Below are 23,063 nucleotides of genomic sequence, written 5' to 3' on the forward strand. Positions count from 1 at the left end.
GTTTTTAGAGATTTTTCACTAAAATACAGTTGAGAGTGTTGAGGCTGAACCAACACAGTTAAACTGTGGGCTGTAAAACCAAAACAATAGGCTGAAATAAGCTAAAAAGTTCATTAGGAATTGCAAAATAACAAAAAGTCTTGATTAGTAAGCCAATCAGTGACTTAATTGCCTGGCATACAGTCTAACAGTGACATCATGCTGAACAAGTAAGTATAAGTAAAAACTTCAAAACTGTCCACATGTACTGTATGTAAAATGGTCTGTACATTCACTGGAGAATATGGTCAGTGTCAGCTATTTATGCACATCATCATCTTGTGCAATTATAAGTAACATTCAGAGGAAAATGTTTCAGTACTGTGGATCTAGACATCAGCTAGTTGACCACTGAGGTTTTCTTACTAACATCACCTTCCTTTTGTCTTGTAATTAAGAAAATATGTTATATTTGTAATTTGGAGTCTCATCAGCAGCCTGAATACTCTACCTGACAACAGCATTGATATGCTTCACTCAGTGATACTTTCTGGTTCCATGCAAATGCACATTGCAAGAGTCATGGCTAAGCTCACTCTAAATCAGCTCTTTATACCAGTTTGTCTTAATACTTCATTCTCTGAATGTGTTGATGGTCAGGTCTATTCATTCACCCATGGTCTTTGTGGTTGGACAATTAGTTTTTTCGGTTTTGATTCAGTTTTGGACTCTTGAAGTACACTTCACCATGCTCTTTCTTCTTTGTCAGTGTTGCTTCTTTCAGTGATGTGTCACTAACTACAATGTGTAAGGACTTGTCACAGTCCTCTCAGTGCACTTCAAGAAGTCCTTCAATGAGATTGTGGATTATAAACTATATTCGACCCATCATAGTGAACTAAATATAGTAATGGCTTCAGTAATTTCCACTTTTCTTTCTGTGTTGTCTGTTTGTTGGACAACATTCTCTCTGTGCTGCCTGTTGGTCCAGTCTCCTGATGTAAGTTACACAGTTACCAGTGATGTACATTCATCAATAAAGTTTCTGAAATATTGCAAACACATTTCTACTTGTTTCTTATGAGAGAGAGAAAGAGAGAGAGAGAGAGAATCTGGCAGACTTTTCAATATAAAACACTCCAGTGTACCACCACCCACTATTACCTCATTAATAAAGTAGAATTACACCTTTCTGACAAAGTCAGCAAAAACTGAAAATTTGTTACTGTTGTAAGAATATTGGTGGTTTGATTCTTGGCTCCTCCAGTCCACATGTCAAAGTGTTTGCTGTTGTCAGCAAATGAACGTGTGTGTGTGAATGTTGTAAAGCACTCTGAGTGGTCAGACGACAAGAAATATAAATAAATGCAGTCCATTTAGATTGCACAGGTGTTCCTAATAAAGTGCTGTGTGTGTACATTTTAGTAAACAACCAAACAGTATTATCAAGCAAAATAAAAATATCTTATTTTCTGGGGAAAAAACACATCTTGCTCTAATAGTTAGTAATTATTAGTATTGTTAATAATTATAGTTTAGTTCAGCGGTTGGTAAATAGTGGCCTGTGAGCCAAGTCTGGCCCTCCAGCTAAAATGTTTGGCCCTTTGATGAGGGTTTTGGTTTAACAGTGAATGGTGCTGAAATTAAGTCTAATAACTTACCAGAGATGTTAGTGTGTGAATTCTAACAGTGTTTTAATATCTCAAGTTTAGGCTTTAGTTTAGAGCATACAGTGAAATACTTCTCATCAACAAATACAAACAGATGACGGTTTAAAAGAAATGGTGTGTTGATGCCAACATAGGTACATTCAATGAATGAAGCAGGCTACTGTTTGTTGTGTGGCTAACCAATAAAATCTCTAGTATAAGTGCAACACAGAATACTGTAGTATATTCATAACATTTTAACCAAATTTGTATTTTAAAAAAAGCTGTCAGTCCTCACTTAAAATTAAAATATCAACGCAGCGCATGAACATATTCCCCACTTCAGACCTTGCCCTACAAATTAAAACTACATCTACACTGTGTATGTTCTTTAGCAGAAGAAACAAATTCACTCTAGGCCCTCAGCTAAGAAACAACTCAATACAAACACTAGATAACAGCAACAAAGGTATTATACCGTAAAATAAACTAAAAAATCACCCTACAGATACAATCCTAAACAATATTAAAAAACAGTTTTATTCTTCTCCCATGACAAATCTTAAAATAACTGAGTGAATTGCTGATCCTCCTCTCTGCCAACCCTGCAGGTCCACAATCACACCAGCAGGGGGAGGTAGTGGTCATGTGATATCAGTTACCAGCACCAGAGAAAGGAGCTGTCAGAAGCGGTTGAGCTACACTGTGGAGGGCACGCGGCATGTGTCCAACATGTCTATGTTCTACCCGACTCTGTTACTTTGTGTGTACGGCTTCTTTGCTAACCTGCGTCCGTCGGAGCCTTTCCTCACTGCCTACCTCCTGGGACCAGACAAGAACCTGACAGAGACTCAGGTGAGTTAGCTTGCCGGGCTAAATGCTACTGAGTTGGTTGGTTGCATCACATTTGAACTCTTGATGTACTAAACATATAAGTTACATTTGTATGTTATTTTTTTATTTCATCTTTACGAATTTCCCTAGCAGGAGACATATCCTCAGTTTGTGCTTCTAGTTTGCAATACCATTAACTACGCTTTCACTGATTCATATATTAGGGCGACAGAGTTATGTCTCTAAATAAGTAAGTTCGTATTTGTCGGGCTTTTAAAATACGACATATTGTTAGATATTAAGACAATATATCAATGTCGCTAAGCCGTGATGTCGCAGCTGACTTGCTAGTTGTGAGTGGCTGTCAGAAAGAAGTACCTGTTTCAGCAATATAATGCCTATATCGGAAGAAGTTGGTAATTCAGAACCTATTACTTAATGAATTCCAATACCGCAATGTAAAAGTATTCTTTCACAAGAAAAAGGCCTGCACGAAAACCCTACTTAGGTAAAAGTATTGTCATCTTGATGAAGTAAAAGTAAAAGTTGTGATTTAATCCCTCTCTTATCATATATGGCATCATACTGAAGCATCAGTGTTAGAGCAGCATGTTACTGTTGTAGCTGCTGGAGGTGGAGCTAGTTTATACTACTTTATATACAGTTAGCTAGTTTATACTACTTTATACACAGTTAGCTAGTTTACACTACTTTATATACAGTTAGCTAGTTTACACCACTTTATATACAGTTAGCTAGTTTACACTACTTTATATACAGTTAGCTAGTTTACACCACTTTATATACAGTTAGCTAGTTTATACTACTTTATATACAGTTAGCTAGTTTATACTACTTTATATACAGTTAGCTAGTTTATACTACTTTATATACAGTTAGCTAGTTTACACTACTTTATATACAGTTAGCTAGTTTACACTACTTTATATACAGTTAGCTAGTTTATACTACTTTATATACAGTTAGCTAGTTTATACTACTTTATATACAGTTAGCTAGTTTATACTACTTTATATACAGTTAGCTAGTTTATACTACTTTATATACAGTTAGCTAGTTTATACTACTTTATATACAGTTAGCTAGTTTATACTACTTTATATACAGTTAGCTAGTTTACACTACTTTATATACAGTTAGCTAGTTTATACTACTTTATATACAGTTAGCTAGTTTATACTACTTTATATACAGTTAGCTAGTTTATACTACTTTATATACAGTTAGCTAGTTTACACTACTTTATATACAGTTAGCTAGTTTATACTACTTTATACACAGTTAGCTAGTTTACACTACTTTATGTACAGTTAGCTAGTTTACAATACTTTATATACAGTTAAAAATGGTCAACAGGTAAATATGAAGGGTTGTAAGATGATTAATGGGAGATGAAAGAAGCAGAAATCTGTTTTAGCTCTTACACGTTTCCTCCAATCTTTGGATTTTGCTGAAATATTGGACCATATGAAGATTTATTCAAATGAAACCATATGACGATAGATCAACGAACAGCAAAACAGCCCCGAGGCCCTTACAGACCCTTTATACCATTGATTGCGTGTGGTGTCGTGAGTCATTGTGTGCGTGCACCAGGTCAAGTTGACCTGGCATGTTCAGGCTAATATTCAGTTACTGGAATTATTCTGTTCTTATGTGGTGGTGACCAAATCTCCCTGGGAATATTAGACATGCTGAAAAACAACTCCTTACAAGGAGTTGATGGAATAAACATGGTAAGGCCTGTTGAGCAATCTACTAAACTAACCTTTCGCCTCTACTAGTGTTTTCCTCATTCTCACTTCTGATACACATACATGTAGTATCTGCTTCTACAATATTTAAAGGGAAAAATCCCTTTTTGGACATCTGAAATGTGAGTCTGACTACACACTGCTTTTTGTAAGATGTCAAAAGACAAAAAGGTTGTAAACCACTGGTGTCATCTTTAACAATGTGTTGTATTTTAAAAGCTTGTTATATTATCCATTGTGTCAAATCTGCATCTGAAAAGTAACTAAAGCTGTCAAATAAATGTAGTGGAGTTAAGAGTACAACAGTCTATAATTATATAGACTGTACCGGCCTGCCATAGTCTAATTTGTGCTGCCACCGTCTCACAGTAGTGGTGTGCGATATGGACAAAAAATAATATCTCAATATCTTGGAGGATTTTGGTAACGATAATTAGATGATATTTTTTTAAATGTGCATTTTTAACTGCCTGAGTTATAGCTCATTAACTGTTCCTCATGGATGATATTAATGGACACAATGTTTTAAAGGAAAAATGCTGTTATTTAATTGAATTTGTCTGCAAGAGCAAATAAAAGTAATAAACACCATTGGTATACCATACCAAAATATTGCCCACAAACAAATCTAACTTACAGTCATATAGAACAATGAGTTCAAGTTCAAAGTGCTCCATGCATGTTCTGTAAAATATTGCACACAAACAAATCTAGCTTATAGTCATATACAACAATGACTAACTTCAAGTTCTGTCCAGTATTTCACAAAAATCAAACAAAACAATAGAGGAATAATTGTCAAAAATGTTCACTTCAAATCAGATTCTTAAATACTGTACAAAAAAAGAGAGAGATTTGTAAACAAATGTAATAAAACAAATGTGATTTTCAGACAAATAAAGAAAGAGTCATTATTATTACAGGAAACACTTGCATGAACCGATGCTCATCATGTGGCTCTGTCTCTGTACTGCTCACTCATTTTTCTTAGCATGCAGTTGTGTGTTTACTTTAGCATTAAAGGGAAGCTTATGCTCACTGGCTAACATACAATGGGTTGTGCAGATGTGCTTATTGTGATGTGACAGTCAAAGTCCATTTTACACTTGAACAAACTAGGCACTAATATTCACATTAGGCTTCATATTTCTGGATGTGCTGTTTACACATTATACCTTCAACTCTCATAGGGAACACTGTTAATGTGTTGAGGATTGCTGCATAATAACAGGTCTGGGTGTGTTGTAATACCTAGCCCAATAGTTTTTTCAGTTTTGTCAGCCTAGGTCCAAAAGCAGCTTTAGACAGAATAATCCGTCATGGAATTGGTCAGATCCTTTTGGAATTCTGGTTAACCCTGAAGTGATTATTTCCATGAAGGTATGAGCTCTTTCAAATAGAGAAGCAGTGACAAAGCACACATTACAAAAGCTGGACTATATTAAGTAAGCATCTAGAGTCTCTATAGTTCACCAGCAGGTTTAATCTGCATTGCTAGTCAAAGCATTTTCATACTACAGTTCCTGTCACACGTGACATTATAAAAAGAAGACATGAAGTGCAATTTTTTTTTTGGTGCGCCCTTTAATTATAGCCTTGCGAGACAACATTCACTTGGACGAGAAATATCGTCATGTTTTAGTCTTGCGATATCTCACGACACAAGATCTCGTCACACCCCTACTAAATAACTATTAATTATGAATAAGAGTGATCCATTCTAGTTATTAATTTGGGGCACCACCCGGAAACCAGAAACAAACAGTTAAATTAGCCTCAATCAATCATAAAAATTAGAAGAATAAAGGAGTAGAGTCTGAGCTCTGACTATTTTGATCAGCCACTTATCACAATAACACATGCACAATAGGGGGGTGTGCGTGTGCCATCCCTTACATATTTAATGTATTTATGTATTTTATGTATTTTAAGAAACAATTCGAGAGAGGAGAGAGAGAAAGGATAGGAAAGAGACGCTGATTGAAAATCAACATTGAGAGAGAGAGAAGCACATTGAAAATCAGCATTAAAGCTAGAAGGTCCGGGACAGGAATCTGTCATCTGGAAGTCTACAGGCCCAGATTACCTGTGAGACCAGAAAGCACAGACAACTCCTGGGAAGATGTTTAGGTTATTGAATGCATTAATAGTACATGAATGTTAATGGATATAGATGGATGAATAGAGAGAGAGAGAGAGAGAGAGAGAGAGAGGAGCTGGTCCAGGACAAGCCTGGCCAGCCCTAACTATAAGATTTATCAAAAAAGAAAGTTTTAAGCGTACTCATAAATGTCGAGAGAGTGTCTGCCTCCCGGACTGAATCTGGAAGATGGTTCCACAGGAGAGGAGCCTGATAGCTGAAGGCTCTACCTCCTGTTCTACTTTTAGAGATACTAGGAACCACAAGTAGACCTGCATGCTAGGAGCGCAGTCTTCTAGTAGGTACATAAGGTACTATCAGTTCTTTAAGATATGATGGAGCCTGACCATTAAGAGTTTTGAAAGTGAGGAGAAGGATTTTAATGCAGTGAAGCTAAGATGGGAGTAATATGATCTCTCTTTCTAGTTTTTGTCAGAATACGAGCAGCTGCATTCTGGACCAGCTGGAGAGTCTTTAGAGACTTGTTAGGACAGCCTGATAATAATGAATTACAGTAGTCCAGCCTAGAAGTAACAAATGCATGGACTAGTTTTTCAGCATCATTTTGAGACAGGATGTGCCTGATTTTTGTAATAATAATTATTAAGGGGTTTGGGGCCAAGCACAATAACTTCAGTTTTTTCTGAGTTTAATAGCAGGTCAGACTGTACCATCAACACTGCTCCCAGAAGACCTAACTCACAATTGACAAATTAATTACACTACTATGCAATATGAGTATTTTGGGTATATTTTTCACTTAAATTGTAAATATCTCAATACAGGAGGAATATTCCTCCTATTCCCATTTTTATTGTTCCTCTGTTAAACTAACCCTACTCTTTATATTGTCTCCTATTATCTTAGTCTATCTTATCTTATCACTGTAAATACTCTTTATCTGTTATCCGCAGGTTGTTAATGAAATCTACCCAGTATGGACATATTCCTACCTGGTGTTGCTGTTCCCCATCTTCCTGGCTACAGACTATCTCTGTTATAAGCCTGTCTTGGTCTTGCAGGCGACTAGCTTAGTGGTTACCTATGTAATGCTCCTGAAGGCCCAGGGCATGCTGGCCATGCAACTCCTGGAGTTTTTCTTTGGGCTGGCCACAGCCTCAGAAGTGGCCTATTACTCCTACATCTACAGTGTAGTGGAGCCGACACACTACCAAAGAGTGACAAGCTACTGCCGTAGTGTCACATTGTTTGGATCGGCTGCTGGCTCTCTGATTGGTCAGCTCCTCCTCTCTGTGGCAAAAGTAGAGATGCTCCACCTTGTCATCATAACTTTAGCATCAGCCTCTGTGGCGTTTGTTGCTCCCTGGTTTCTACCCATGCCCAAGAGGAGCTTGTTTTTCCACAAGAGTTTGGAAGCGGTGGAGGAGAGGCAGCAGAGAGAAAGCAGATCATTGATGGAGAACGGAGAGGACTCAGAGAGTAAAGTGCCTCTAAACAACCGAGATGTCTCAAGTGAGGTGAGTTGCTTGCTGCGTTGTTCAGGAAAAAGGTGGTAATGGTAGATATCACCAGTTAAAATGTCTCATATTTATTCATTGGTCATTTTTCTTTTCATGCAGGCGTCCAGGACCTCTGCGGCAGGGAATGGTAGCAGTGGTCTTGTGGAGGTGCTACAGATGTTGTTTACAGACTTCCTGCAGTGCTACAGTTGTCGCCCTCTGCTGGCCTGGTCACTGTGGTGGGCGCTGGCCACCTGTGGATACTTCCAGGTCCTCAACTACGCTCAAGTACTCTGGGAGAATATTCGTCCACCCCAGGAAATCTACAATGGCTATGTAGACACGCTATCCACTCTGCTGGGTGAGGGATCTGTTCCTCATACTGCCACTGGGTCAGATTTAAAAATGACCTTGAGCATTTGTATAGAAATAGCTTTCTATTAAATTGATTGTGAACATTGTATTCTTAATCTTAGATGTATTTGTTTAACAAAACAATCTAAACCCGAGTTCCATTTACTACTTTTCTCCAGAGCTGTAAACAACATTTCCATCTTCATTAATGGATGGACTTTGTTCAGTTATGATTATTTTGTCAACTGCATCTGTATTTACAGACATATATGATTTGAGCTAATAGTGCTGCCATGTGTTGGTTGGTTTGCAGGGGCTATGGCAGCTCTGCTGGCGGGCTATCTGCCAGTGAGCTGGGCTGTGTGGGGGGAGCTGACTCTGTGTGTCCTTTCCCTGCTGATGGCTCTGTGTGTATTTGTCATGGACACAGTGAAGAACATTTGGCTGTGTTACAGCTCATATATCCTCTTCAGAGCCACATACATGTTACTCATCACTTTTGCCACGTAAGTACTGTTCTGGCAATATTTATTATCAAGAAGCACAAGGTTGTTCGTTGTCTTTCTCTAGTTTATTCAGTCATCTGCAGACGCACTCCTTGCTGTCTCAAGCGTGAGATGGCACAGCGAGCCCAGAGCAAAGGAAATTGTCATATTGTATACAATACATTATCTTGTGAAAGGATGACCTTGTTCTATCATTAGAACAATGTAAGCACAATAGTCATGTCATAATGTGTGTACAATCAGGACAATGGTTAGTCAGTAGATTATAACATACATGATGTTCACTCAATCAGCATTTCATGTAACATAAGTGGTTTCATGTTCAGCAGATTATGACACACACATACACCTAATCATATGGCGTAGTGAAAAAAAGCAACCTGCTTTTTTCCCCCAAGCCATCCTCTCTTCAGGGCTGGCTTTGGCCTGTAGGTCCAACAAATCAGCTGTGGAGTCAGTGTTGAGTTATCAACGGCAAGACATTGTATGTTGTTGTTAGTGTTATCTAGCTGTGCGGCTGCCTTGGCTGCAGTATCAGCTCTGGCATTCCCCTGTGAAAAAAATCATTATTATTTGTGTGTGCTTGGCATTTGCAAATAGCGACCTGTAGGGCTGGGCGATATGGCCTTTTACTAATATCCCGATATTTTTAAACCATGTCACGATACACGATATATATCTCGATATTTTGCCCTAGCCTTGAATTAACACTTTGATGCATACAATTATGCCAGTATGATGATTCTACATTAAAACATTGTTCATACTACATTAATATATGCTGATTTTAAACATTCATGCCAAAAGCGTAAATCACAACTAAACAAATTCATCAAAACTGTATTTATTAAACAGCTATTAAGCAGTGGCACAAACATGTCATTTCAAAACAAATGAAGTGTCTTTTATGCATGATGTAACTAATATGACAAATAACACTAAATTAAAGTGCACATTTTGTGCATAATGCCACTAGGATATAAAGGTAGAGCTGTCTCTGCTACGTAGATTATATCAAGTGTGTCGATGATCTTTCTGAAACCGGGCTTTTAACCACACTCACTGGGGCCATGTCTATATCTGTGTGGTGTGTTACTGCGGACGTTATCTCCTTCTGTTTTTGACTGTTTTAGTCGTATTGCTGTTCTGGAAAAAGAAGACGCTAGACTCAATTGCGTCAGTGCTGGTTGCTTCGGCACTTTCTTCAATATGTCACTGGCCGGAGATGTGCTCTTGCAGAGTTTCAAGCACACATGGTGATATAACTTTGTTGTACTACCAGCTTTTGTGGTGACGCTTTTATGACATACTTTACATATTACGGTTTGTTGTTCAACGTCCTCCCTCTTGTACCCAAACCACCGCCAGATGATGGATCCTGAATTGTTTTTTTTGGGAATTAAATCTCCCTCCTCCAATTGTCCATATCACCTGCTGCTCCCGCGACCTGAGATCGCTGCTACTGCTGCTACATGCTGCCGGGCATATGACGTTGCACGCACAACAGAATGTGATGTACGTAACTAGGTGCGCTTGTTTTATCTCTCTGCGGAGAGATGAGAGAGTGAGAGAAACCTGTAGTTCAACGGGCCGCGACTAAAAACAAACTGCGTGTAAATTGAATGTATACTCGAATATTCACGATATAGTAATTTTCTACATCCCACAGAGAACAAGCCGCGATACATCGAGTATACTCGATATATCGCCCAGCCCTAGCGACCTGTTTTGGAAGGAGGACAGCATCGAGAAGTGCAGCAACCATGGCGTGATGGGCTATAGGTTTGCCTGTGGACATTAAAAAATCCTTATTGGCCCAAAGGTGGCCAAAATCATGTACCACTCCCCATGCATATATACTGTCAGTATATATGTTGGCTGTTCTGTTGGCTGCAATCTTGTAAGCTTCTGTCAGTGCAATTAATTCTGCTGCTTGTGCAGAATAATTTGAGGGGAGTAGCTGTGCAACAATTGTGTCATGTACTGTTGTAATAGCAAAGCCCGTTTGGTTTTTACAGGTTGTTGAGTTTCTCAAGGCTGAGCCATCCACAAACAGTTCCAGGTCAGCGTTCTGCAGAGGTGTGTCCTACAGATCAGGTCTGAAGGAACAAGCTTCAGTTATTACTGCCACACAGTCATGTGGTTGTCCATCGTCTGGTGTAGGGAGAAGAGTTGCAGGGTTAAGAACATTGCATCTTTTAATGTGATGCTAGGCATGTCAAGCAGAATTATGTTATATCTGAGCCACCTTGCTGTTGACAGGTGGGAAGTTTTCTGTTCAAGCAAAATCATTGAAACAGCATGTGGTACCAGTAGGGTGAGATCAGCATAGCCTACAATGTCACGTGAAGCTATCACAGCTTTTTGAGCAGCTGCCACAGCTCTTAGACATGTAGGAAGTCCTGCAGCAACCGAGTCAAGTCTTGATGAGAAATAGGCTACAGGTCTCTGTCGTCCCCCATGGTCTTGTGTCAGTATGGAAGTCATGTACCCCCCCCCCCCCCGTTCTTCAACAGTCTGTGTGAATGGTTTGGTGCAATTTGGAAGGCCCAATGTTGGAGGAGATTGTAATGCAAATTTCAACTCCACAAAGGCTTTTACAGCCTCAGGTGTAATGACTTTGTCTTTGGGATCCACTGTCTGCAATATGACGTCATTCCTAAAAAACTCATAACCTGTTTCTTTGTTTCAGGCTGTGCAATGTTTTTGATTGCTTCCATTTGTTCGGGTGAGAGGGTTTTGCCCTCTGCTGTGATCACATGACCCAGAAAAGTGACTTGTTTTGAAACAAACTGAAGTTGAACTGGCCTTGTGACCGTTATCAGCCTGATGGTTCAGGAGAGCGAGTGTGTCTTGTACACAGGCTTCCTGTGTGAGAGAGCAAATCATGAGGTCATCCACATATTGCAAAAGAGTACTACCAGCTGGTAAGTTGCGCGCGTGGATCGCTGCATTTACTGCTTGCAGATCCTGTACAAATCTCCACTTATCGGGTTGCTCAACATTCCACATTTTTCTTTACAGGAAAGATTGGTGTTCGCACAGGAGATCTTTTACATGTAACGATTACTCCTGCTTCAAGGATATTGATTTTGCATGGTCTGTACAAAGATTTTGGTGGGATCACAACTGGTTCGGCACCTTTAATCAGTCCTACATCATATTTGTGCTTTGCCCATAAACATGATGGTACCTGACTTAACTCTGGAATTCCAGAGATGTCTTTTATGAAATTTTTCCCCACCCGGAGACCTCATTGCATGCTTTTATCCAAGGTCCCAAGTCCTCCCACCTTTATTTTTGGGTTTGACCAGTGAAACATGGGGGTCAGAGTGTGAAAAGATAGACTAGACAGAGTTACTGACACAGCACATTGATTATGGGTCTAGTATAACCAGTTTAGTCTGAGTGTGTGTCTGTCCTGATCTGTCCTATACCATGTTTCCTCAAACTCACTGTCTGCTCCGTGCAGTGGAGGCTTTGTGATGTCATGATGTCAGTGTGTGTGTGTCTTGCTCTCCTGTATCAGTGTTTTTTTTTTTTAAGTATATTTTTCAGGCTCTTTGGTCCATTTTTTTAATGCTCGGCGCAGGATTCAAACCGGGGTTGCCTGCAGCGAGGACTGTAGTCTCTACACATGGGGTGGGTGCTCTACCCGCTGAGCTATGCTCAACCCCTGTATCAGTGTGTTGTTGACAGAGTTGAGTGCAGTGTGTTGTATCCTTAATTCAGATAATTCATTATTATTCAGAAATAAGTTTATTATTATTATTGAAAAGAATGTTCTTTATTTACTCGTTAATTATATTACATGATGATTAATATTCAAATGGTAAAATGCAGTTAAAAGTAAGATTACATATATTGAGTCAGTTGTATTGTATGTGTTATGTTACAGTATGAGACCACAAGGTGGCGCCTCATTCGTTTACATGTCAGTTTTACGACAGGCCAGAGGGCAAACCAGAAGAAGAAGAAATGTGTTCAGTTGAGAAAAAGTAGCCGTTGTAGCAGTTAGTAGCCGATGTGATGTTTGTGAATACATATTTTCGTCAGTAAAACCACTGAAACGACATCGAGGAGTCCTGCCTCATCTTTATCAGAAGGTTGCAGCTAAGTTCCCACACAGTGTCTGGAATCCTCCACTGATAAGCATACATTAGGAATTTGTTTGGGGAATTCTTGTCACAAGAATACATTGGGAAGTGGAAACCAAAACAAATAAAACAAAAAACTAAATAAAAAATTCAGAAATTCTTTCTTCTGTTGAATGGCTGGTGAGATAAGATGTTGCTTGCTGTGTGTGTCTATTTGCATTTCTAGTGATCTGCTGTCTCAGCCCTTGCGTCATAACCAGATGTGTCCATCACTGTCCTCTGCTCCACCCCCAGTCAATCAGCCTCGGTCTCATGTGGGATCTCGTTCTCATTTTCCTTGTTTTTGGAACAGTCTTAAGTCCAATGTCCCATCATTTTAATTAGATTTTATTCCACTTTGTATTGGGAAGCACCAAACTATTGTGTTAATAGGACAGAATTGTGTCTGGACTGATCGGTATGTTTGTGGAACAGTTAGTATAGAGAAGTCAAGTATATATGTATATTTATAGCTCAACATCATAAATTACAAAATTGCTACAAAAGACTTAATCTGTATAAAACATAACCCTCAAAAAGAAGAAAACTACTTTTTCTGGAAGGAAGGGAGGAACCTCAGCCCCCCCCCCCCCCCCCCCCCCCAACAATTTGCTGAACAAAACAGTTTTATTATAATCTAAAATGATTATAATGAAGTAACCAGCAGGACATAAATGGCTGATTGGCCAGCAGTTGGCACTTACGGAATGCTCTGAAACAGTGTGTTGTGTAACAAGTAGCAGAAGTAGAATTACAGTACAGAAATACAGAATAATAATATTACATACGTACAGACCACAGAGGAAAGATGTAGAGAAGCTTCCAGAAGTTTTTTTTCTGGTTTTTGTTGATTGATTGATATTTGTATTTTCAGCATTGGTTTAAATGTTGCTGTTAAGAGTTTTAAAGAGTAAAGGGAAGAAAGAAAAGGGAAACTTGTGTAACTATTGTTCAGATTGCAACAACAGTTTGTAACTATAATGTCTTAACACCTAGGGCCTGATCTCACTGTCATTACTAACTGTTAGAAACAAGAAGAACACAGAAACAAGCATCTGAATTTGTACTGAAAACTGTTTTGAAACTTGTGAGACACCACCTCAACTAAAAGCAAACCTGAGCTCACACAAATACCAAGGCTTCAAATCAATGGGGATTATTCATTCCTTCCTCTGTGGGCTTCTTTCTTTCTTCTCAATGGTGTTCATTCTTTAGTTGAGACAGTAAGGAGACAGAGAGAGAGAGAGTGGATTTGTTTGTCAGCTTTTTTAACCAGTATGCCTGCAAGTTTACCTGTAAGTTTTACAATATTATACTTAATCCCTCTCTGTTGTCAAGTGGCTCAATAAATTATAGGATTACTTCTGATATGAACATTCCTCATGTTGATCATGATTTCTGCCCTATGACCATCAGATATCAGATCGCAACCAGTCTCAACATGCAGCGCTATGCCTTGGTGTTTGGAGTAAACACTTTCATGGCTCTGCTCCTGCAGACTCTGCTCACTGTGGTGGTGGTGGACTCGGCTGGCCTTGGCCTCAATGTCTTCACTCAGGTGAGAAAGTGTCCATTCCTGTCATTGTTGCATACATATAGCATCCATGGAGGCACCTCCTCTTGCAGTGTAGATCTGAGAGCTGTTGTTTTTCTCCTTTTGTCCCTCAGTTCCTCATCTATGGCTGCTACTTTGCTGTCATCTCCGTGGTGTTCCTCATTTCTGGGCTTTGCAAACTGGCCTCAAGGAGGCACCCTGAGCAGGTGGTGCTGGCCAACAGCCCAGAAGAGCCGTCTGTCCTGCGATCAGTGACACAAGCTCTTGCAGAGAGCACATCGTGATAGCTATTAGCTTCTCACACAGTAAAGTTCATGAGCACAGTGACTTCACAAGGTGAGGTTCAGTAATCTCATAGCCTATGGGGTTCATTGTGTCAAAGTAGAAGGTAGAGGCAAAAACTACTGTCTGTAGAATGACTGTAGGTCTCTCACTGTGTCTTTGCCTTTTGCTTAGCAAAGCACTTCATTTATAGCCAAAGGCTTATAACATGTATCTCACACAACTTTTTTCTCTATGCATAGTATCTTCATTTTCCTTCTTATTGAAGATGATGCCTTAGACTTGATATGAACAACTAAATCAACACTAGGAATGAGTTCATCATTTCCTCTGTTACATAAGCCACCAGCCAAAAAGACATTTGTATTTTTCTATGTATTATTTCTTCCTGCAATTGCAGAGATTGTGTATTGTACTGTCCAAAATCTTGATAACAATTGATGAGTACCGTGAAAGCTATTACATTGTTGACTTGCAACTTGTTACCATGTTTGATATTGATAGATTATTATCATGTTCATTACTGCTAAGTGATTAGTTAAGATATATACACACATACATATATATGGGTCAAAGACAAGATGTGTAAAGTTAGTGTCCAAAGGCCATTAATGTAAAATAAAAAGATAAATATGTGTAAATATAATATTAAAACACTCAACCCTTCTTTTCACCCAAAAGTACATGTGTACAGAGATGAATCAGTTATTTGCTTGCAATATGTTTGATTTGTTGCATAGCCTATGGAACAGTTATTACTAGCCTAAGTGAAGTATTGTGCTGATGTACCGTAAATTCCGGACTACAGAGTGCACCTGATTAAAAGCTGCATGCTCTAATTTTAGAAAGAAAGAGATGAGATATTAGCTAGGGTTGGTCCGGCAATGGCTGTCAGGCATCGCCGGACCAACCCTAGCTAATGGGGTGTCCATCGGCGATTGACCCCCCCCCCCCCCCCCCGCGGCTACTCTGACTACACACTGTTCATTTAGGGCGCACTAGGCAATCGTACCATGCCCAAGCACGTTTGCCCCCTAAAGTCCGGATTATTTGGCTAGTGTGAGTGCAAGTGTACCCTTCTTGAGGGAGAAGAAGCCAATTTTCCAGGGAATCCCGGGAAATCAACGATTTTTCAAAAGGCAACACTAGCTGAGCCCTGGGTTAGGGTTAGGGTCATTTCAAGCAACACTAAATGCAAAGTGGAGACATTATGCATATGGGTTCCCAATCCGACCATTTTTGTGTATTATTGTATCATTATTAAGGCAAAATAACTCCAACCATGTATGTCCATGGACATTATAATGAATAGGCTATAGGGTTAATATTAGTTTGCATCCAGCGTGCTGCGTGGACTTCATTACATCTGCTGCACCGCTGCTACCACAACTATCAAATGCTAAGTTTAATGTCTGTGACTGTGACCCTCATAAAAGTAATATTTTACAAATCTGCATTATATAAACTAACGAAATTCGTTAAAGTAAGTCATTTGGTGTCTTCTAAGTCATTAAACTAAGTCCGACTTTTACTGGAATAATCTACCTCAATCGCACCTCTCATTGTAGCCTACATCTTGTATTGGAAAACTTTGAATTAAAACCTACTGAGCAAACTCTCCCGTTCCCTCCTATGAACGAGTCGGACAACAACATGTATCAAACATGAAGCAACGTGAAAAAATAATAAAGTACGTAACAACAACACCCACGAAAAAATAAACATGCATTAGCCGCACCGTAGTAGAAGCCGCAGTGTTCAAAGTGTGGGAAAAAAGTAGTGGCTTATATTCCGGAATTTACGGTAATTGTGTGTGTGGGTGAGTATATGTTGACTCATTTGCAAAAGTGAAAAGCACATTGTTAATGGTACATACATTGGTACATACAATGGTACAAATACATGGCACAGAGCCAAAGATGACCTTGTATTGAGTTTTTATAGGCAAAATATAGTGTGTCAACCACTTAGGGATGGGGGACTCATAAAGTCCTGTAGTGGGGATGCGGAGGGGGGTCATAAAGTTCTGTAGCCCAGGGGCCTCCAGTGATGTTAATGCGCCCCTGCTGACATCCAAATATTTTTTATAGTGAGTCAAATATCTCTCTCCAGAATTCATTTAAGAAAGGGCATTTCCAAAATATGTGAGATTGGCCAGTAGATTGTTCCCCACATTTTATCCAACATGCTGATTGATTGGGGTTGAATTTGGAAAGAATGTGGGGTGTTCTGAAGAATGTATTTACAACTTTCCAATGGAATTCTCACCTAATGTTTGCAATTTGTAATTTGTGACTTTATGCACTTGCAAGGAGATATGCAATGACTATCAAAAATAAATATTTCAGCTTAATAATTATGTTGTTTTGTTTTGTGAATTGTTACTTAATTGTTCATTATTTCATTACTAAACTTTTTTTTCAAATTATAATAATAAATAATAATAATGCATTTTATTTAAAGGCGCCTTTCAAAGCACTCAAGGTCACCTTACAAGGCACACATAACACAAAAACAGTACATCAAACAATATAAATCAGGTGACATTTAGTGCAGAGATAAAGAATAAAGAAAGAAAATAAATAAAAATAAAAATAAATATGAACGTGACTTCAAAGTGCATTAATATAATAATAAACAAGAATGAAGATTGCATAGTTAAAGGGAGATAGAGTAGGCCACTCTGAATAGGTGTGTTTTCAGGCGGGATTTAAAGGTAGAGACAGAGTCGGAAGTGCGAATGTCAGGCGGGAGAGAGTTCCATAGGCGGGGGGCTGATCGGCTGAAAGCTCTTGACCCCATGGTGGTTAAGTTGGCAGATGGAGCGAAGAGCTGGTTAGCAGAGGAGGATCGGAGAGTTCGAGAAGGTGTGTAGATGTGGATAAGTTCAGAGAGATATGATGGTGCCAGGTTGTGAAGGATCTTGAATGTGAGGAGTAGAATCTTAAAGTCAATGCGGGATTTGATAGGGAGCCAGTGAAGTTGCTGCAGGGCAGGAGTGATGTGTTCAATAAAGGGAGTTCTAGTTATGATACGAGCGGCTGCGTTCTGTACAAGTTGGAGTTTGTGGAGAGATTTCCGCGGAAGACCAAAGAGGAGAGAGTTACAGTAGTCCAGACGAGATGTGATCAGGGTGTTTACCAGGATAGCGGTGCAGGTTGGTGAAAGTGAGGGACGGAGACGGTTGATGTTACGTAGATGGAAGTATGCTGTTAGAGGGTGAGCCTCAGAAAACAGGATAGCTGGTTGAGGCGGTGGATTATGAACGATGGATCCGGTTAAAGAACCAAGGCACTTGGAGAGGGGGAGTTCAAATCTTTCTTCTTTAATAAAACTTCAGCCACATTGTACAATCTGTTGGTGTCTGTGTATGTGTGTGTGTGTGTGTGTGTGTGTGTGTGTGGTCTGGAAAGGGAAAAAACGAACAAAACTACATTACAAAATGGTCTGCATATTTAGCAACTTATCAAGTAGCATTCCAAAACAGCTACCAAGTAATAATGTAGGAACCTTATATCAAATGTAAATCACATAAAATAATTAAACAGTTGAACCTCTATTAACAAGGCATAGTTACACCCACAGCAAGAGCTAAGTTACACAAACTGGAGTACAATAATTATTCATGAACAATATGTGTAACGGGCACTCACATTGGAGCCTTAGGTACATTATCTACCATAAACAGAGCTGCAACACATTGCTAGCATTCACTTAGCTCCAGTGCTAGTAATAAACAGAGCTAACAGCTACTTAGCTAACTCGAAGTACACACAGAAAATATCATCATGTTATGTAACACGAACTGAAAGAATAAAAGAAATATCCACAAATACCAAGCAGAGACACTTACATTTCTTCAGGAACGCACACAGGATAAGGAACAAAGAACACACAAAGTCTGTGCAGCTTCAGTCTGCTCTGCTGCTGGAATTCCCCAACTTTATCAGCCCGCGTTACTGTCTCTGACCAGTAGGTGGTGCCTCACCTCTAGGGCTTTCTCACACAGCCGCCCCCAAATGTCTGTCTTGAGGACATTTGAACTCCCAGGGAAAGTCCATCAGTTTGTGGTATCCTCCGAGTCGCTGATCTTGGGTAGCTGGATGAGCCGGGCAACAGGCCGGACATAGGTCTTGTCTTTAACTTTAACAGCGGCAGTTCTGATATTTCCATCCGCTCCAGGGTAGATTTTGACCACTTTGCCCACTGGCCAGAGAGCTCGTGGGAGTTGTGGATCAACTATCAGAACGATCTGATCCATAGCAATCTGGCCTCCATTGGTCTGCCACTTAGATCGTCCCTGTAGGCTTGGCAGGTATCGTCGAATGAAGGTCGACCAGAAGTTGTCTGCTAACACTTGACTATGCCTCCATCGTCGTGTCCCCAGGATACTGCTGGAGTCATACAGGGCCTGTGGCAGCGAGGAATCACGACGACCCATGAGAAGAACATGCGGTGTAATCGGGTCAGGGTCAGCAGCATCAGTCGAGACATATCCGAGTGGTTTAGCGTTTAAAATCCCCTCTACTTCGACGAGAACGGTGTAGAGGACCGGCTCTGGCACTGACTGATCTCGGAGGATGACTCTGAGCGCTGTTTTCACAGAGCGAACCTCCCGCTCCCAGGCCCCGCCGAAATGTGGAGCACTTGGGGGGTTGAACTGGAAGGAGATCTTCTGTTTCGCCAACTGATCCCGCAGCTCAGGTGCCATAGCATCAAAGGCCTCCCGTAATTCCCGTTCTCCCCCAACAAAGTTGGTACCATTATCACACAGGAGTTCAAACGGCGTGCCGCGCCTGGCGATGAATCGGCGCAAGGACAGCAGGAAGGCATCTGTGTCAAGGCTCTCTAGCAGGTCGAGGTGGACGCACCTGGTAGTTAGGCATTTATACACGATCCCCCATCGCTTTTCAGTTCTGCGGCCAATCTTCACGATAAATGGACCAAAACAGTCCAATCCTGTGGAGTAGAATGGCGGCTTGTAGATGCGCAGCCTGCAGGGCGGAAGGTCCGCCATCTTGGGAACATCTGGCTTGCCGCGCCAGAGCTGGCATTCCCTGCAGTTGTGCTGATGCCTCCGTATCGCCTCTCGACCACGCAGGACCCAGTACTGGCGTCGCATCTCAGCTAGTACCCGTTCAGGTCCTGGATGCAGAAGCTTATTGTCGAAATCATTAATCAACAGTTTGGTGATCTGGTGCGCTGGGTCCAGAATGATGGGATGGATAGCCTCTGCTTCTAGCTCCTCAGCATGTCGCAGTCTACCTCCAACGCGAAGTAGTCTTGTGGCTTCGTCATACTCAGGTGAGAGTGTGACTAGACGACTGTCAGCTGGAATGGGTCGGCTAGCCTTGAGGGCCTTTAGCTCACCAGGGAAAGAGTCTTGCTGAGCTTGAGCCAGGAGTAACTTCTCAGTGGCGATGTAGGTTGCAGCATCTGTAGTCTGACAGTCACTGGGGGCAGCCGCCCCATGAAGGGAGGTGACAGTTTTCTGGACTAGATCCTTCCATGTGTGGAACTGAGTTGCATCAGGTAGGTCTGGGTTCTGAGCCTCCGATGTAATGCCAACAAGGGTGGACTTCCTGAGTTCAACAGAGTCAGACTCATCTTCTGCTGCTGTGGGCATAGTCGGCCACTGGTCAGGAGGCTGATGGAGAAAATCCGGACCACTAATCCATCGGTGTGGATGCGCCAAATCTGAGAGCCTCAGACCTCGCGTTATGTCATCGGCCGGATTTCTCGCAGAGTCAACATATCCCCAGCTGGCTACCTCTGTAAGAGTTTGAATCTCCGCAATACGCGTGCCAACAAAGACCTTGTAACGGCACGACTCTGATCTCAGCCATTGAAGCACCGTAGTGGAGTCTGACCAGAGGAATGTCTGCTGGATGGGTATGGTCAGCTCTGTCTGGATAAGCTTGGCGAGTTGAGCACCAGTGAGCGCTGCACTAAGTTCCAGACGTGGCATGCTCAGGCGTTTCTTCGGTGCCACTCTTGATCTCGCTAGCACGAAGGAGGTGTAGACATGACCGTCATTGACGGTGCGTAGGTAGGCCACTGAACCATACGCTCTCTCTGACGCATCGCAGAAGACGTGAAGCTCCGTGGATACAGCAGGCTTGTCAGCACATGGAGGTGCGTAGGTTCGTGGGAATTGGAGTTGAATGAGATCAGGGAGCTCCTTCACCCAAACTGTCCACTGCTCTCTCAGAGACCGGGGTTCGATCTGATCGTCCCATCCAATGTCTTGCTTCCAGATATCCTGGATGAGGACCTTAGCCCTTGTGGTGAAAGGAATGATAAAACCCAGTGGATCATACTGGCTCGCTAGGGCTTTATATATGTTCCTTAAGGTTGGCTGAAGGTGGTCCGCTGGACGGAGCTTAAAGCCTAGAGAGTCGGTGAGACAGTTCCACTGGAGGCCCAAGGTCGACTCCTGCAGGTTGTTACTGCCCTTAGACAGCCAAAGCTCACAGCACTCTGATTTGGCTTCTGGCGGAAGATGCTTGATCACTGCTGGCACATTGCTTGCCCACTGCCTGAGATCAAATCCTCCTTCCAGGAGTAGCTGGCGTAAGTCATCAATGAGGGCTTTGGCTTCAGCAGTACTGCGGGTACTATGTAGACAGTTGTCCACATAGAAGGAGTGCTCCACGACCTCGACCAAGCTGGACTTGTCGCCACAGTTGTCCTGAACATGGCGCTGGAGGGCATATACAGCGCAACAGGGGCTGCATGTAGTGCCGAATGGCAACACCTGCCATTCATAGATGGTTGGCTCCTCCTCTCTCTGCATGTCTCTCCAGATGAACCTCAGCACCGGTGTGTCAGTGGGCTGCAAGCGGATCTGATGGAACATTGCCTTTATGTCCCCACTCACAGCAACCGAGTGCTGACGGAACCTCAGCAAGACACCAAGTAGGGACGGCCCTAAGGTTGGTCCAGGCAACAGAAGCTCGTTCAATGACTGCCCTCTGTATTGAAATGAACAGTCAAAGACGACTCTGTCCTTCCCGTTGTGGTGGACCATGTGGTGTGGAATGAACCATGACTCTGATGACTGGCCGGCTTCCCCTGGTGAGACCTTTGATACGTAGCCTGCTTCCTCCAGCTTACGAATTTCAGCACAGTAAGACTCAGCCTGTCTAGGGTTCTTAGTGAGCTTCCGTTCTGTGCTGCGAAGCCTAGGGAGTACTGCTTCCGCAGGAGCCCGGAGAGCTACGTCAGTCGTACGGCGCAGAAGGGGAGTGGCATAGCGTGGAATGCCATCTACTGTCACTCTAGTGGTGGCTGTCTGGAGCAGAGCGAGAGCTTGTTGGTCTTCCTTCGAGCGAGTGGCAGCTTTCTCACTGTAGGGCAAGGTGTCCATTTGCCAGAGACGCTCCACGTTCCTGAAAAGCTCACTGGAAGCTGAGACTGTGGCAACGTGCAGACACTGCTGGACTCCAGGTGAGATATGGACAGCATCAACTGGCCCTTGAAGCGACCAGCCCAGCTGAGTGCAGATAGCAACAGGTCCGCCTGATGGCCCTGCATACACTGGTTGGATTGGGGTAACCAGGTGAGGCATATCCGACCCGATTAGGAGTAGAGGTTGGGCACGGTTCACCGGGGGCAAGGGAAGCTCTCTGAGGTGTTTGTATTTCTGCTGCAGCACGGCAATTGGATAGGTGTGCTCAGCAAGAGCCAATCCCTCTGCGGTGAAGGCGTGGGATATCAAGTGCTTCTCAGATGGCCGTAGTGGTGATGATACCTCCAGGGAGACTGATGCGCCATTGAGTTGCTCAACACTTTGGTGCACAGTCTGCAAGGGTAGAGTCTCTGGATGGCAGACAAGGTTGAGCTGCTGTACCACTTGAGGAAGGACGATGCTCCTTTCTGATCCATCATCGAGTACTGCATAAGTTTCCATCCTCTGGTTGCCGTTATGGAGGAGGACCTTGACCACTTTCAGCATTACTCTTTGAGATCTGTTGGGCCGGTCCAGGTACACCTTTGTGGGAAGCAGACTGACTGTGTACACCTTCGATTTGGTTTCCTGAACTGACTCATGCAGGACCGTGAGGTGCGTTTCCTTGCAGGCTTTACAAGGGCGCTTAAGCGTGCACCGATCCTCAGTGTGATTGCGTCCGCATTTACGACACCGCTTGCCGTCCTTGAGCCACTTTAAGACCTGGTCAGTGTTCAGCTTCTTGAATTCCTCGCAGGAATTAAGGTAGTGGTCCTGACTGTCACAATATGGACAGTAAGGTTTGGGCTTGGGTTTGGCCTTCATCTGTGTAGTCACTGCCCCAAATGCTTCTTCCCTGATTGCCTTCTCAGCTACACTGAGACATACAGTTGCTGGCTTGGGTTGAGCAGTTCGCTGATCTCTCCTGGCCGGTCGGGGGGTA

At 42.0% G+C, this 23,063-nt stretch overlaps 1 protein-coding gene across 1 annotated transcript; it reads left to right on the forward strand.

The window, feature by feature from the left end:
- The first annotated feature begins 2,269 nt into the window (after nucleotides 1–2,269).
- Nucleotides 2,270–15,520, forward strand: slc19a2 (solute carrier family 19 member 2). The gene is made up of 6 exons (XM_053314442.1): nucleotides 2,270–2,483; nucleotides 7,292–7,855; nucleotides 7,958–8,198; nucleotides 8,505–8,697; nucleotides 14,250–14,391; nucleotides 14,502–15,520. The coding sequence occupies exons 1-6, from the start codon at nucleotides 2,361–2,363 to the stop codon at nucleotides 14,670–14,672; spliced, it is 1,434 nt and encodes a 477-aa protein (XP_053170417.1). The 5' UTR covers nucleotides 2,270–2,360; the 3' UTR covers nucleotides 14,673–15,520.
- Nucleotides 15,521–23,063: the final 7,543 nt, after the last annotated feature.

This window comes from Scomber japonicus, chromosome 24, assembly GCF_027409825.1.
Source record: "Scomber japonicus isolate fScoJap1 chromosome 24, fScoJap1.pri, whole genome shotgun sequence".
Taxonomy (NCBI): Eukaryota; Metazoa; Chordata; class Actinopteri; order Scombriformes; family Scombridae; genus Scomber; species Scomber japonicus.